The sequence below is a fragment of the Nematolebias whitei genome, chromosome 22, assembly GCF_014905685.2.
Source record: "Nematolebias whitei isolate Nwh7 chromosome 22, NemWhi1, whole genome shotgun sequence".
In the NCBI taxonomy this organism is placed as follows: domain Eukaryota; kingdom Metazoa; phylum Chordata; class Actinopteri; order Cyprinodontiformes; family Rivulidae; genus Nematolebias; species Nematolebias whitei.
This window is the reverse complement of record NC_056519.1, coordinates 2,884,938-2,894,768: the sequence shown is the minus strand read 5'-3', so window position 1 is coordinate 2,894,768 and position 9,831 is coordinate 2,884,938. Positions and strand designations below refer to the sequence as shown.

General features: G+C 42.8%; 2 protein-coding genes across 2 annotated transcripts in view; one reads left to right on the top strand and one right to left on the bottom strand.

Annotated features, from left to right (window-relative positions):
- dclre1c (DNA cross-link repair 1C, PSO2 homolog (S. cerevisiae)) overlaps positions 1 to 1,543 on the top strand; it is a 20,135-nt gene extending 18,592 nt beyond the window's left edge. The window contains exons 16-17 of the mRNA XM_037696125.1: positions 142 to 177; positions 1,238 to 1,543. Of these exons, the coding sequence (XP_037552053.1) occupies positions 142 to 177; positions 1,238 to 1,543 (342 nt within the window). The remainder of the gene's footprint in view (positions 1 to 141; positions 178 to 1,237) is intronic.
- Positions 1,544 to 4,748: 3,205 nt separating this feature from the next.
- The window catches only part of LOC119428444 (carboxypeptidase M), a 19,315-nt gene continuing 14,232 nt past the window's right edge, over positions 4,749 to 9,831 (bottom strand). The window contains exons 5-9 of the mRNA XM_037696123.1: positions 7,927 to 8,032; positions 7,680 to 7,850; positions 5,434 to 5,586; positions 5,205 to 5,350; positions 4,749 to 5,015 (exon numbers count right to left, since the gene is read on the bottom strand). Of these exons, the coding sequence (XP_037552051.1) occupies positions 4,749 to 5,015; positions 5,205 to 5,350; positions 5,434 to 5,586; positions 7,680 to 7,850; positions 7,927 to 8,032 (843 nt within the window). The remainder of the gene's footprint in view (positions 5,016 to 5,204; positions 5,351 to 5,433; positions 5,587 to 7,679; positions 7,851 to 7,926; positions 8,033 to 9,831) is intronic.

Below are 9,831 nucleotides of genomic sequence, written 5' to 3'. Positions count from 1 at the left end.
AATGTTGTGTATGTTGTTCAGTGTCAGGAGGGTGATCAGTCTTACATCGGGGAAACTAAACAGCCACTGGCCAAAAGGATGGACCAGCACAGAAGATCAACATCATCAGGCCAGGACTCTGCGGTCTACACTCATCTCCAGGCCAGAGGTCACTCTTTCAGGGATGAAGATGTTCACATCCTGGACAGAGAGGAACGATGGTTTGAGAGAGGAGTAAAGGAGGCCATCTTTGTGTAAAGAAACCGTTCATCATCTTGACCTGCTTCTTCTTTTTGTCCAACAGTCTCTGTGGGGGTGGGGGACGAAACGCTTTAATTATGAAACATCTGTCGTGAGTTTGTCAAAACTCAAACGAGTGAATAAGAACGGGACTAAAACATATTTATTAAAACTTTATTAAGACATTTCCCTTCAGATTCGGGCTCAGTTGATTTCACGTTCAAACAAACAAAAACAATCAGTGACGTCGTTTCACAGCGGAACACGAGTCCGATGTTCGAGTGACGGAAGCCTGAGTCACCGCTGATCCACTGTGCCACCATATAAAAAACAAACAGTAAAAACGTTTCATGTGTCGTGTTGGGAACAGCTGCAGGGCGTCTGAACGATGGCCGAGCCTGGGAGAGAAGAGGTCATTGCTGATGCCTTACCATCTTGGCGTTGTGCTAACACACCTGTACCCTAAAGAACAACAAAAACTGCTGATCATCCTCAACCTCAGGGATCCTGCAGAACAAACCAGCTTTTAACTCAAGCTTCAACTTTTTGTTTCAGTTTGATAAAAAAACACTTGAAGTCAGATTTGAATAATTTCACAACATTTTTCATGACATGTAAAACCCAAAACTAAAGGGATGGACTTAATTTTCCTCCTTGACTGTAAAGTTTATTTAGAACTACATTGGATTTATTAAACGAGTTGTATGACCAACTTCTGCCACCAGGGGGCGCTTTAGTATAATTTAACTTTTTTAGCTTTAATTTACTTCATTTATTCTGTTATTTCATATTTTGCTCTTAACGGTTAGACTTGGAGATATAATCACTGTAGGTTTTATTATTGTTAGTTTAGAATAATGTGTAAATATAATTATTAATCCTCTGCTGATCAGTGCAGCACGTTTTGAAACTGTAGCACCAAAATGAGCTCAACACGCTCCATCGCCTGCACTCAGTCCATGTGAACCCAAAGAGCCGCAAGTCAAGATCTCTCCGCTCTTCTTTCCCGACTCCGCAGGAGAGCTTGGACATCGTCAGGACGATGAAGACCACTACATGTTCCCTTGACCCTCTGGTTAAGATGATTTCAACCACTGGTCCAGTAGTCACCTCTACCATCAACGTGTCTCTTCAGTCTGGTTCTGTTCCAGCACCAATCAAACCTCTCCTGAAAAGACCCACCCTGGACCTGGAAATCCCATCAAACAGACCCACAGCTAGTCTCCAGATCCTCTCAAAGGTTCTGGAGAAAGTTGTTGCCGTGCAGCTCAACGACCACAGATCAGCTGATTCAGTCCAGGTTCTGCTCTTCACACTGCACTGAAACAGCTGTGAGTCGGGTCACCAACGATCTGTGGGTGGCAGCACATGCAGGCTCACCGTCTCTCATCTTCAGCATTTGACACCGATGATCACGATAGTCTCCAGAACCGCCTCTTTCACATACTGGGCGTCATGATACTGTTCTTGACTGGTTCCAGTTCTACCTTTCAGACAGGACTGTTACCAACAGTGGAGCCAAGTCAAAGAATCATACCGTCACTTGTGGGGTTCCTCAAGGGTCAGTCCTTGGCCCCACTCTCTTCACATCATTCATGCTTCCTCTTGCTCAAGTCATGGAATATTCTTCCACTGCTATGACGATGACTCTCAACCACCTGCTTCATCCTCCACATCACCACTCTCCACTCACCTCCGTCTGGAGGAGATAAGGTCATGGATGAACAAAACCTTCTCCAACTGAACAGCTCGGAAACTGAGGCCATGCTGACTGGCACACCCCATCAGTTCCAGTCATCCCCCACAGCAACCAGAACATGTTCTGGTCAGGACCAACCTTGGCGTCTGGTTTGATTCTCACCTTTCCTTTGACTGACACGTTGAACACCTGCGTAAAACCTCGTTCTTCATCTGAAAATAAAGTCTCAGCTCCTCGCTATCTCAGTCTGGAGCTGCAAAACATCTCCCTGCCTTTGTGTCTTCAAGTTACTGGAGGTCACTTCCAAACCACCCGGAGGAACCACAGGATCCTTCAGACAGGATTTGTTGTCTGTCGTTTTATGGCCCTAACTATTTGTAGTCATTTCAATTTTATGTTAATTTATTTAGTTTTATGACAAGAAATGTAGCACTTTATTTACAAATGTAAAGCGCCCTACTTCTTTACTATTAGACAATAAAATAAAAGACATTAAATTATTGTTTTTATGATGACACTTACAAATAGGAACTTCTGGATTAAAACCTCCGTCCTCGGGCTCATAAAGATCCTGCAGGAACCCGTCTGGTGTTCCTGTCGTCATAAATAAAGAGTGACAGAAACGTTGCGTCACCAGGTGGATTAATCTCTCGGCTCGCCGCGCTCCGAGCTGGAAGTACTTTTATTTTTTAAACTCACCGGTTTAAACTCCTGCCCGTCTAAAAGCAGCGTTCTCTCCTTTCAAGAGATAAGTTTAAGTGCGCCTCCTCACAGATAACATTACAGCCGCTGCTGGAACATCTGAGCAGGAGAGACGTCACTAAGTCCTCAGACAAAGGAGCGCCTTCCTCCCCGGTGAAGACAGATTAATCCAGATTAAAAACCTTTATAATGGGAACGTGCAGGAAAGTGTTCCACTTTTGGATTATGTTGTGTTTTTCCTCAGGTTCCATCATTGGAGCTCAACTTTTAGAGGTTCCTAATTACAAGTAAAGTTTAAATGAACTTTTTTCTCTCACATTCCACTTGTTGAGTGATTTTGTGTTTTTAAAGTGAAACTAAAGGAAAAAGACTCAAATATCTGGAGATTGTTGGAATATGTGATGTTCAACATATTAAACATTAAACGTTTTAGACTGATTAGCATTAAAAATGACCCGCATATATTTGCTAGTTTCGGTCAGGAAGTTGTTTGACGACGTAAATCTGCTCGTTTGACAAAACGTTGATGAAAACGAGTTAGCGGGTCCGTTTGACATTCAGAATCTTAAACCTTCTTTTATTTACTGTTTTTAAACCTTCAGTAAGACTTAATTAACAGCTTTACCCAAAGTAAAGGTCTGTTTTTGATGTAAAATCGTTGTGTTGGCTGAATTCACTCATTGGTTCGCTAACCGGGTTAGCATGTTGGCTAGTTAGCAAATTAGCTCACCAAATTAGCCATATCAGTTTAAACCCAACGTTTGAAGTTGGGTTTAATGACAAGCTTAAGAACAGTAAATATATTAAATGTTGTAGAAAGCTCTTTAAACTACCTCAGTTTAAAATGATAGTTTAATTCTGATCAGATTGGTGAGCTAACGGCTAATGCAGCTTGCTAAAGTCTTAAAACCAGTCCAGTCTGAAAAATCTGACAGGGATTTATTCAAATGCTGCTTTAAAAAATGTTTACAACACCGTTAAATTGATCATTAGTTATTTGTACATCTAATGGGGAAAGGCCACATGATGCTACACCAAGCGTAGCTAGCGAAAGGCTACATGTAGCTAAGAGCTACTTCTGTGAGCTAATTTTCAGCCCACACTTTGTCCAGAAAATAAACAATCCAAACTGCTTAAAATGCCTCATTATCCTGGATTAACAAACCTCGGACTGACAAATACGACATTCTTTTTTGGATTTTCTCTTTAATCAAAGTGTTTATGAACTCTTCGTCGCGTCTTAGCATAACCGTTAGCAGACTGACGAGCTAATGGCTAGTCTGAGCGAGGCCAAGATCAAAGCGGTTTGCTGCAGTTTTAAAATAACTCAAACAAATAAAAAAACTACTTTAAAGACCTTTGTCAGTTTTACAGTAAACATTATACACATAATTCTGTGGATAAGAGTTAGCAGCAGCTGGCTATAGCACTTCCTGCAAGAATATCACATTATTTCTTCTGGAAGAGCCGCGTCATGCAAAACTGACGAAGATGTAAAAGTTTTTAAGATAGTGCTTGTGGGAACTGTTATAAAACTTGTGAGACTGGACTTGTTTTCAGATAGTAGCTGTTAGCCGTCCACCTGAACCGAAGTAAACTGTGTCTACAAACAACCTGATCATCTTTCCACAGGATCCTACTCCCAAACATCTGAACTAGCCCTTTTAAAGCTGATGTCCAGAAATACACCGTTAGTGATCAGTTAACTTAATGTCTGAACGTGACATTTTCACAACAAACTATATGAATAATGTCTGATATCTAAAATTCGGTGTAAGTTCTTCCACGTGGACGGTATCTGCCAAAACTAGGACCCTGTAGCTAAAACAGGTGGAACTGAGTCGTCATCAGGACTTCTGTTGCCAGATCAGGCCCGTTCGGTGAGAATTCTGTAACTTTCATTGTTTCTGCTTCATTTCCTGCCGTCATGAACAGTCGTGTGCTTCACCCGTTTACTCCCATTTTTTGGTTGTTGGAGCGTCAAAGCTGGTAGCAAGTGATGAAGCCAAACTCCAGCCTCGACACACTCCTTCAGCACCTGCTGAAGAAGATGATGTTTTTGTTCCGGTGCTGGTTTTACTGTTTGATCCTGCGGGTCGCCTCGAGGACTCAGACTGCTACAAGAACTTCAGTCCACCAGCGATCGCAGCACCACCACTAAACTGAGCTCCACTGTGAGAGTGCTCCAGGTGGGCGTGGTCATGGCTCCGCCTCCTTCCAGGTTTAACTTGTTGCAGGTGGGGGTGAGGTCAGCTCGGGTGGGCTCTGCCGGGACGAGGCCGGTCAACGTAGCAGCGCGTCGTAACTGGAAGTCATGCTGCTTCGCCGAGTATCGATCTGGACCATAAGGGATGCTGAGGGTTTGAGTCAGAACCTCGTGATCCGGATACGTTACCTGTCCATCAAAGAGACCAGAACAAACAAAGAAACCAGAAAAACTGAGAATAGCTGGAAGCAACAATAAGAACAGGAATGAAATAACGTTATGACAGTAAATGCACACACACACATAAATGTATATGATTTGATGGCTCAGAGATTATTATTTATCAGAATAATTCATTCGTTTGTGACGTGTGCTTACTGTGAAGGTGTAGTTTCCAGGCAGCAGCAGTCTGTAGTATTCTCCATGTTGGTTGGTTCTGAACGGACACATGTTCTGCCGACCTCTGACCTCCACCACTGCGTTCTGCACCGGCACGCCAGAGGCGAACACACGACCTTTCACCCCTAAAATCAAACACATACTTATTTATTAACCGTTCACAGGTGAGGAGACGGACAGACAGGTGGACGTGCAGACAGGTTCTGACCCAGGTGGACCTGCTGGATGTAGGCCAGCAGAGCCTTCTTGTTGTCCATCCACAGAGCAGGAAGTTCTTCAGGTGGAGGAAACTTGCAGCAGGAAAGTTCTAGAGTCAGCTCCAAACACTGGCCCCACACGTAGTTAAAGTCCTGCATCCCTCCTGCACACAAACGTTTATTCTTATTCTCAACAAAACCGCCCGACGACAGACATGAGCTGAAACCAGCAAAAAGATAAAAAGAAACAAAGTAATAGCTAAAAGCGCAACAAGAAGCTGGTTTCATTTAAATGAAAAACAAGCTAAAAAAGTTTTTTTTTTTTTTAAAGTATCCAAGCTACAAAAAACAAAAGTCATAGACGTAACGTTCTAAACAAGCTGAACATTTTGATAAACCGAATAGCTCAAATAGCTGAACATATGCTGAAGTATTTACTATTAAAAATAAAAAAAAATAACAGGGTGAACATCAACATTTACAAAATCAAACTATCACCGTACTTTCTGGTCTATAAGCCGCTACTTTTTTCACACACTTTGAACTCTGTGGCTTATATAATGCTGCGGCTAATTTAATTTTTTTTTTGCAAACGAACATCCTGCCACTAAAAACATTTAGTACTGTATTTTTTTAAGGGAGGGATTAAGGGTAGAATTTATGTTAATTGTTAATCATTTCAGTTAGCTGTTTAGCATCATTGTTTTAGTGATTGGTCTGTTCTTGTTAGACTAGTTTATGTTCTTTATGTGATAGTTTGTGTTAGTCCATTCAGTAGAGGAACCATGAGTGAGGGAGGTAGTTGTCATAAAGACCTGTGGGGTTCACTCTGTCTGTTTGTGTTGAACAGTAAAATAAAGTCTATAAAACACAGCTGGTGGTTGATTCTTGATCTACAACAGGAGCTGCACATTTCTCTCAGTAGCTGTGAGCTGCCACTCATGTTACAATGTGAACACCCACGGCTTATACACAAGTGCAGCTTATACACAAGTGCAGCTTATACACAAGTGCAGCTTATACACAAGTGCAGCTTATACACAAGTGCGGCTTATACACAAGTGTGGCTTATACACAAATGCGGCTTATACACAAATGCGGCTTATACACAAATGCGGCTTATACACAAATGCGGCTTATACACAAGTGTGGCTTGTACACAAGTGTGGCTTATACACAAGTGTGGCTTATACACAAGTGCGACTTATACACAAATGCGGCTTATACACAAATGCGGCTTATACACAAGTGTGGCTTATACACAAGTGTGGCTTGTACACAAATGCGGCTTATACACAAGTGTGGCTTGTACACAAGTGCGGCTTGTACACAAGTGTGGCTTATACACAAGTGTGGCTTATACACAAGTGCGGCTTGTACACAAGTGTGGCTTATACACAAGTGCGGCTTATACACAAGTGTGGCTTGTACACAGGTGTGGTTTATAAACAAGTGTGGCTTATACACAAATGCGGCTTATACACAAGTGTGGCTTATACACAAATGCGGCTTATACACAAGTGTGGCTTATACACAAGTGCGGCTTATACACAAGTGTGGCTTATACACAAGTGCGGCTTATACACAAGTGTGGCTTGTACACAGGTGTGGTTTATAAACAAGTGTGGCTTATACACAAATGTGGCTTATACACAAGTGTGGCTTATACACAAATGCGGCTTATACACAAGTGCGGCTTATACACAAGTGTGGCTTGTACACAGGTGTGGTTTATAAACAAGTGTGGCTTATACACAAATGCGGCTTATACACAAGTGTGGCTTATACACAAATGTGGCTTATACACAAGTGCGGCTTATACACAAGTGCGGCTTATACATGTACCAATTATTTTTGTTGTTGTTTTTAATTTAGTGTGCATAGCTTATATTCAGGTGCGCTCTATAATCTGGAAATTATAGTAAATTTTAACCACCTCTGGTTGAACAAACTGCAACATTTTCAGGTTTCACTTTGATGGAACAAATTTATAACCAAATAACGTCAATAAAAATCATTCCCATCATAAATCTACACTTGGTTTGGACCAGAACCAAAAATGGAGGAGTTAGAATCCAAAATATTTAATGTAGATGGCCTTTAGAAGTCCGGTTGGTAAATAATCGTCCTAAAGACTGTCTCTTGTTAACGTGTTCTGACCCTGTTTGATTCTTTGTTTGAATCTTCTGAAGCATTTTAATAAAACAGCAACATTAAATTGTTTTTGTTTCCAGGTTTGTCCGGTAGTCCTGCTGACCTTCCAGAGGATACCACTGGTATCCGTTGGTTATGCCGTCCGGGAACATTCCGCTGTCCTCACACGGGCTCCCCTGGGACATCCGGGCGTGGCTGTAGGAGTACACCTTGGCCAGGTGAATCAACACATCATTATCGGGGCTGATGCTGGCCCGGCGAACCAACTCCGGGCCTGTGAAACAGTCAGAAGAGACGTGAACTCGTTTACTTGTCCTGCAGGTATCCAAGCTGCCAGCAGACGTTTTTACCTCTGTTGCTGTTGTCATACGGATAACTGACCACCAGAGCTCCTCCGTGAAGGTTGGCAGAGAGAACGAAGGTCTCGCTCTTCAACCAGTCGACTACAGCTCTCACCTGAAATGGATCAAACACAAATCTGCAGATTAAAACACTTTTATATAAAAGACTTCCAGTCAGAAGTGGCTGCTGTCAGGGGGGGTTTGCTCAAGGTCAAGGATGTTTATCACTAACTAATGTTAAATTAATGTTGAAACGTGTGCGAGTTCAGAGAGTTATTTTCTCTCTCAGAGAGGAGCAGATTTGATCCTGCATGAGAGGCCGAGATCAGCATGGACTGACTGTGTACTGTGAGGGCTAATAAACATGTATACAAAATATCCTTGCATACAGTCCAGTGCAGATTCTTGCGACCGGACTTAAATGAGACATCTGTGTAAGCCTGTTGAATGTGTCTGTCCTTGCACATAAAAACCAGTTAAGTACCTTCTTGTGTCCTTGTGTGGCTTCTTTTAGTAATTATGATGAAAAGAGGATATTTTTATCCAAAATTTTGGTCCTTCGAGCCGGATATGAACCAGCAACATAAGGATTTTCTTTAGTCCTGTTTTCAGCTGTGAATGAATCCATTTGGAGCCTTACTGCTTAAATCGGAAAAGAAGTGTGTCACCAAACTGAACAGCAGCAGAAATAAGAGTAGCATAAATTACACGTTAGTTTTTGACTCCTGCTTCAGATTATAAACCAGCTTAATCTCATCTGTTCATTAAACCATTTGAAGCTCACGTTCATGGTCCGAGCCGACCCATCTCCAGATCAGAGTTTGTCGTCATGTAGCACACTCACATAGTGGGCCAACCAGTTTCATGGTGATTATTGAGCATGAACTTTAATGTTTTGAACCACTTTGGCCATGGCTACCTCAGACGAATTAGCGGGGGAGAGGTTGGACTCCAGAAACCATTTTTTTCACCATCAAACTGGTTGGCCCACTATGTGAGTGTGCAACTTATGAGACTGAGTTTGTTGCGGCTTCTCAGAATGATGAAGTCTTTTGGATAAAAGACAAAATGTTTCAACACAAAGAAGCTGTCCAGAGGACCTGACTTAACTTTGTTGAAACATTCACTCTCTCTCACCTAGAGACAGTTTAGAGTTACCAATCAGCCCACCATGCATGTTTTTGGTCTGTGGGAGAAAATCCACGCAGCACAGACAGAACATGCAAATTCCACTCAGAAAGGTCCCGGGCAGGGATTTGAACCTTCTTAATGAGAAGCAACAGCTCTACCAACTGAGCGACAGTGTCGCCATGACTTAGCTCTGCTATTCAATCAACATCGGCCCCTGGGAGCAATTTGCTTGGAACCTCTATCAAGGTGGTCCCTTAAACTGATCTGAGTGGGGGTGGGGTACCGGCAGTGGGGCAGGCCCTTAACTGGTGTGGTGCGGAACCGATGAGAGTTGGGACAGTGGTAAAGCGCCATTAGTCTCTTGCCAGGACACATGCTATCGAGGCCCTGGGCTGAAGATCTGGTCTCTACCCAAATTAGCTTCATGGCTTGCATTATTGTGGACTCACCACCAACAGGAGGGGCCATACGGGTCGGGTGCATGGTGCTCTGGGCAGTAGCCGAAGGCGGGGCCCTTGGTGCTCCAAACCGAGCTAATGGAAGCTGGCTGTTTGGGCATGGTAAACTAAAAGTCACAGCATCCTGATCCTGACTGAGCTGAGAGGTTCCATGAACAGGAAAACAACAGCGTGAACACTTACTCAGCATTCTGAGATATTTAACGCTGACTCAGCATTCTGAGATATTTAACGCTGACTCAGCATTCTAAGATGTTTAACGCTGACTCAGCATTCTGAGATGTTTAACGCTGACTCAGCATTCTAAGATGTTTACCGCTGACTC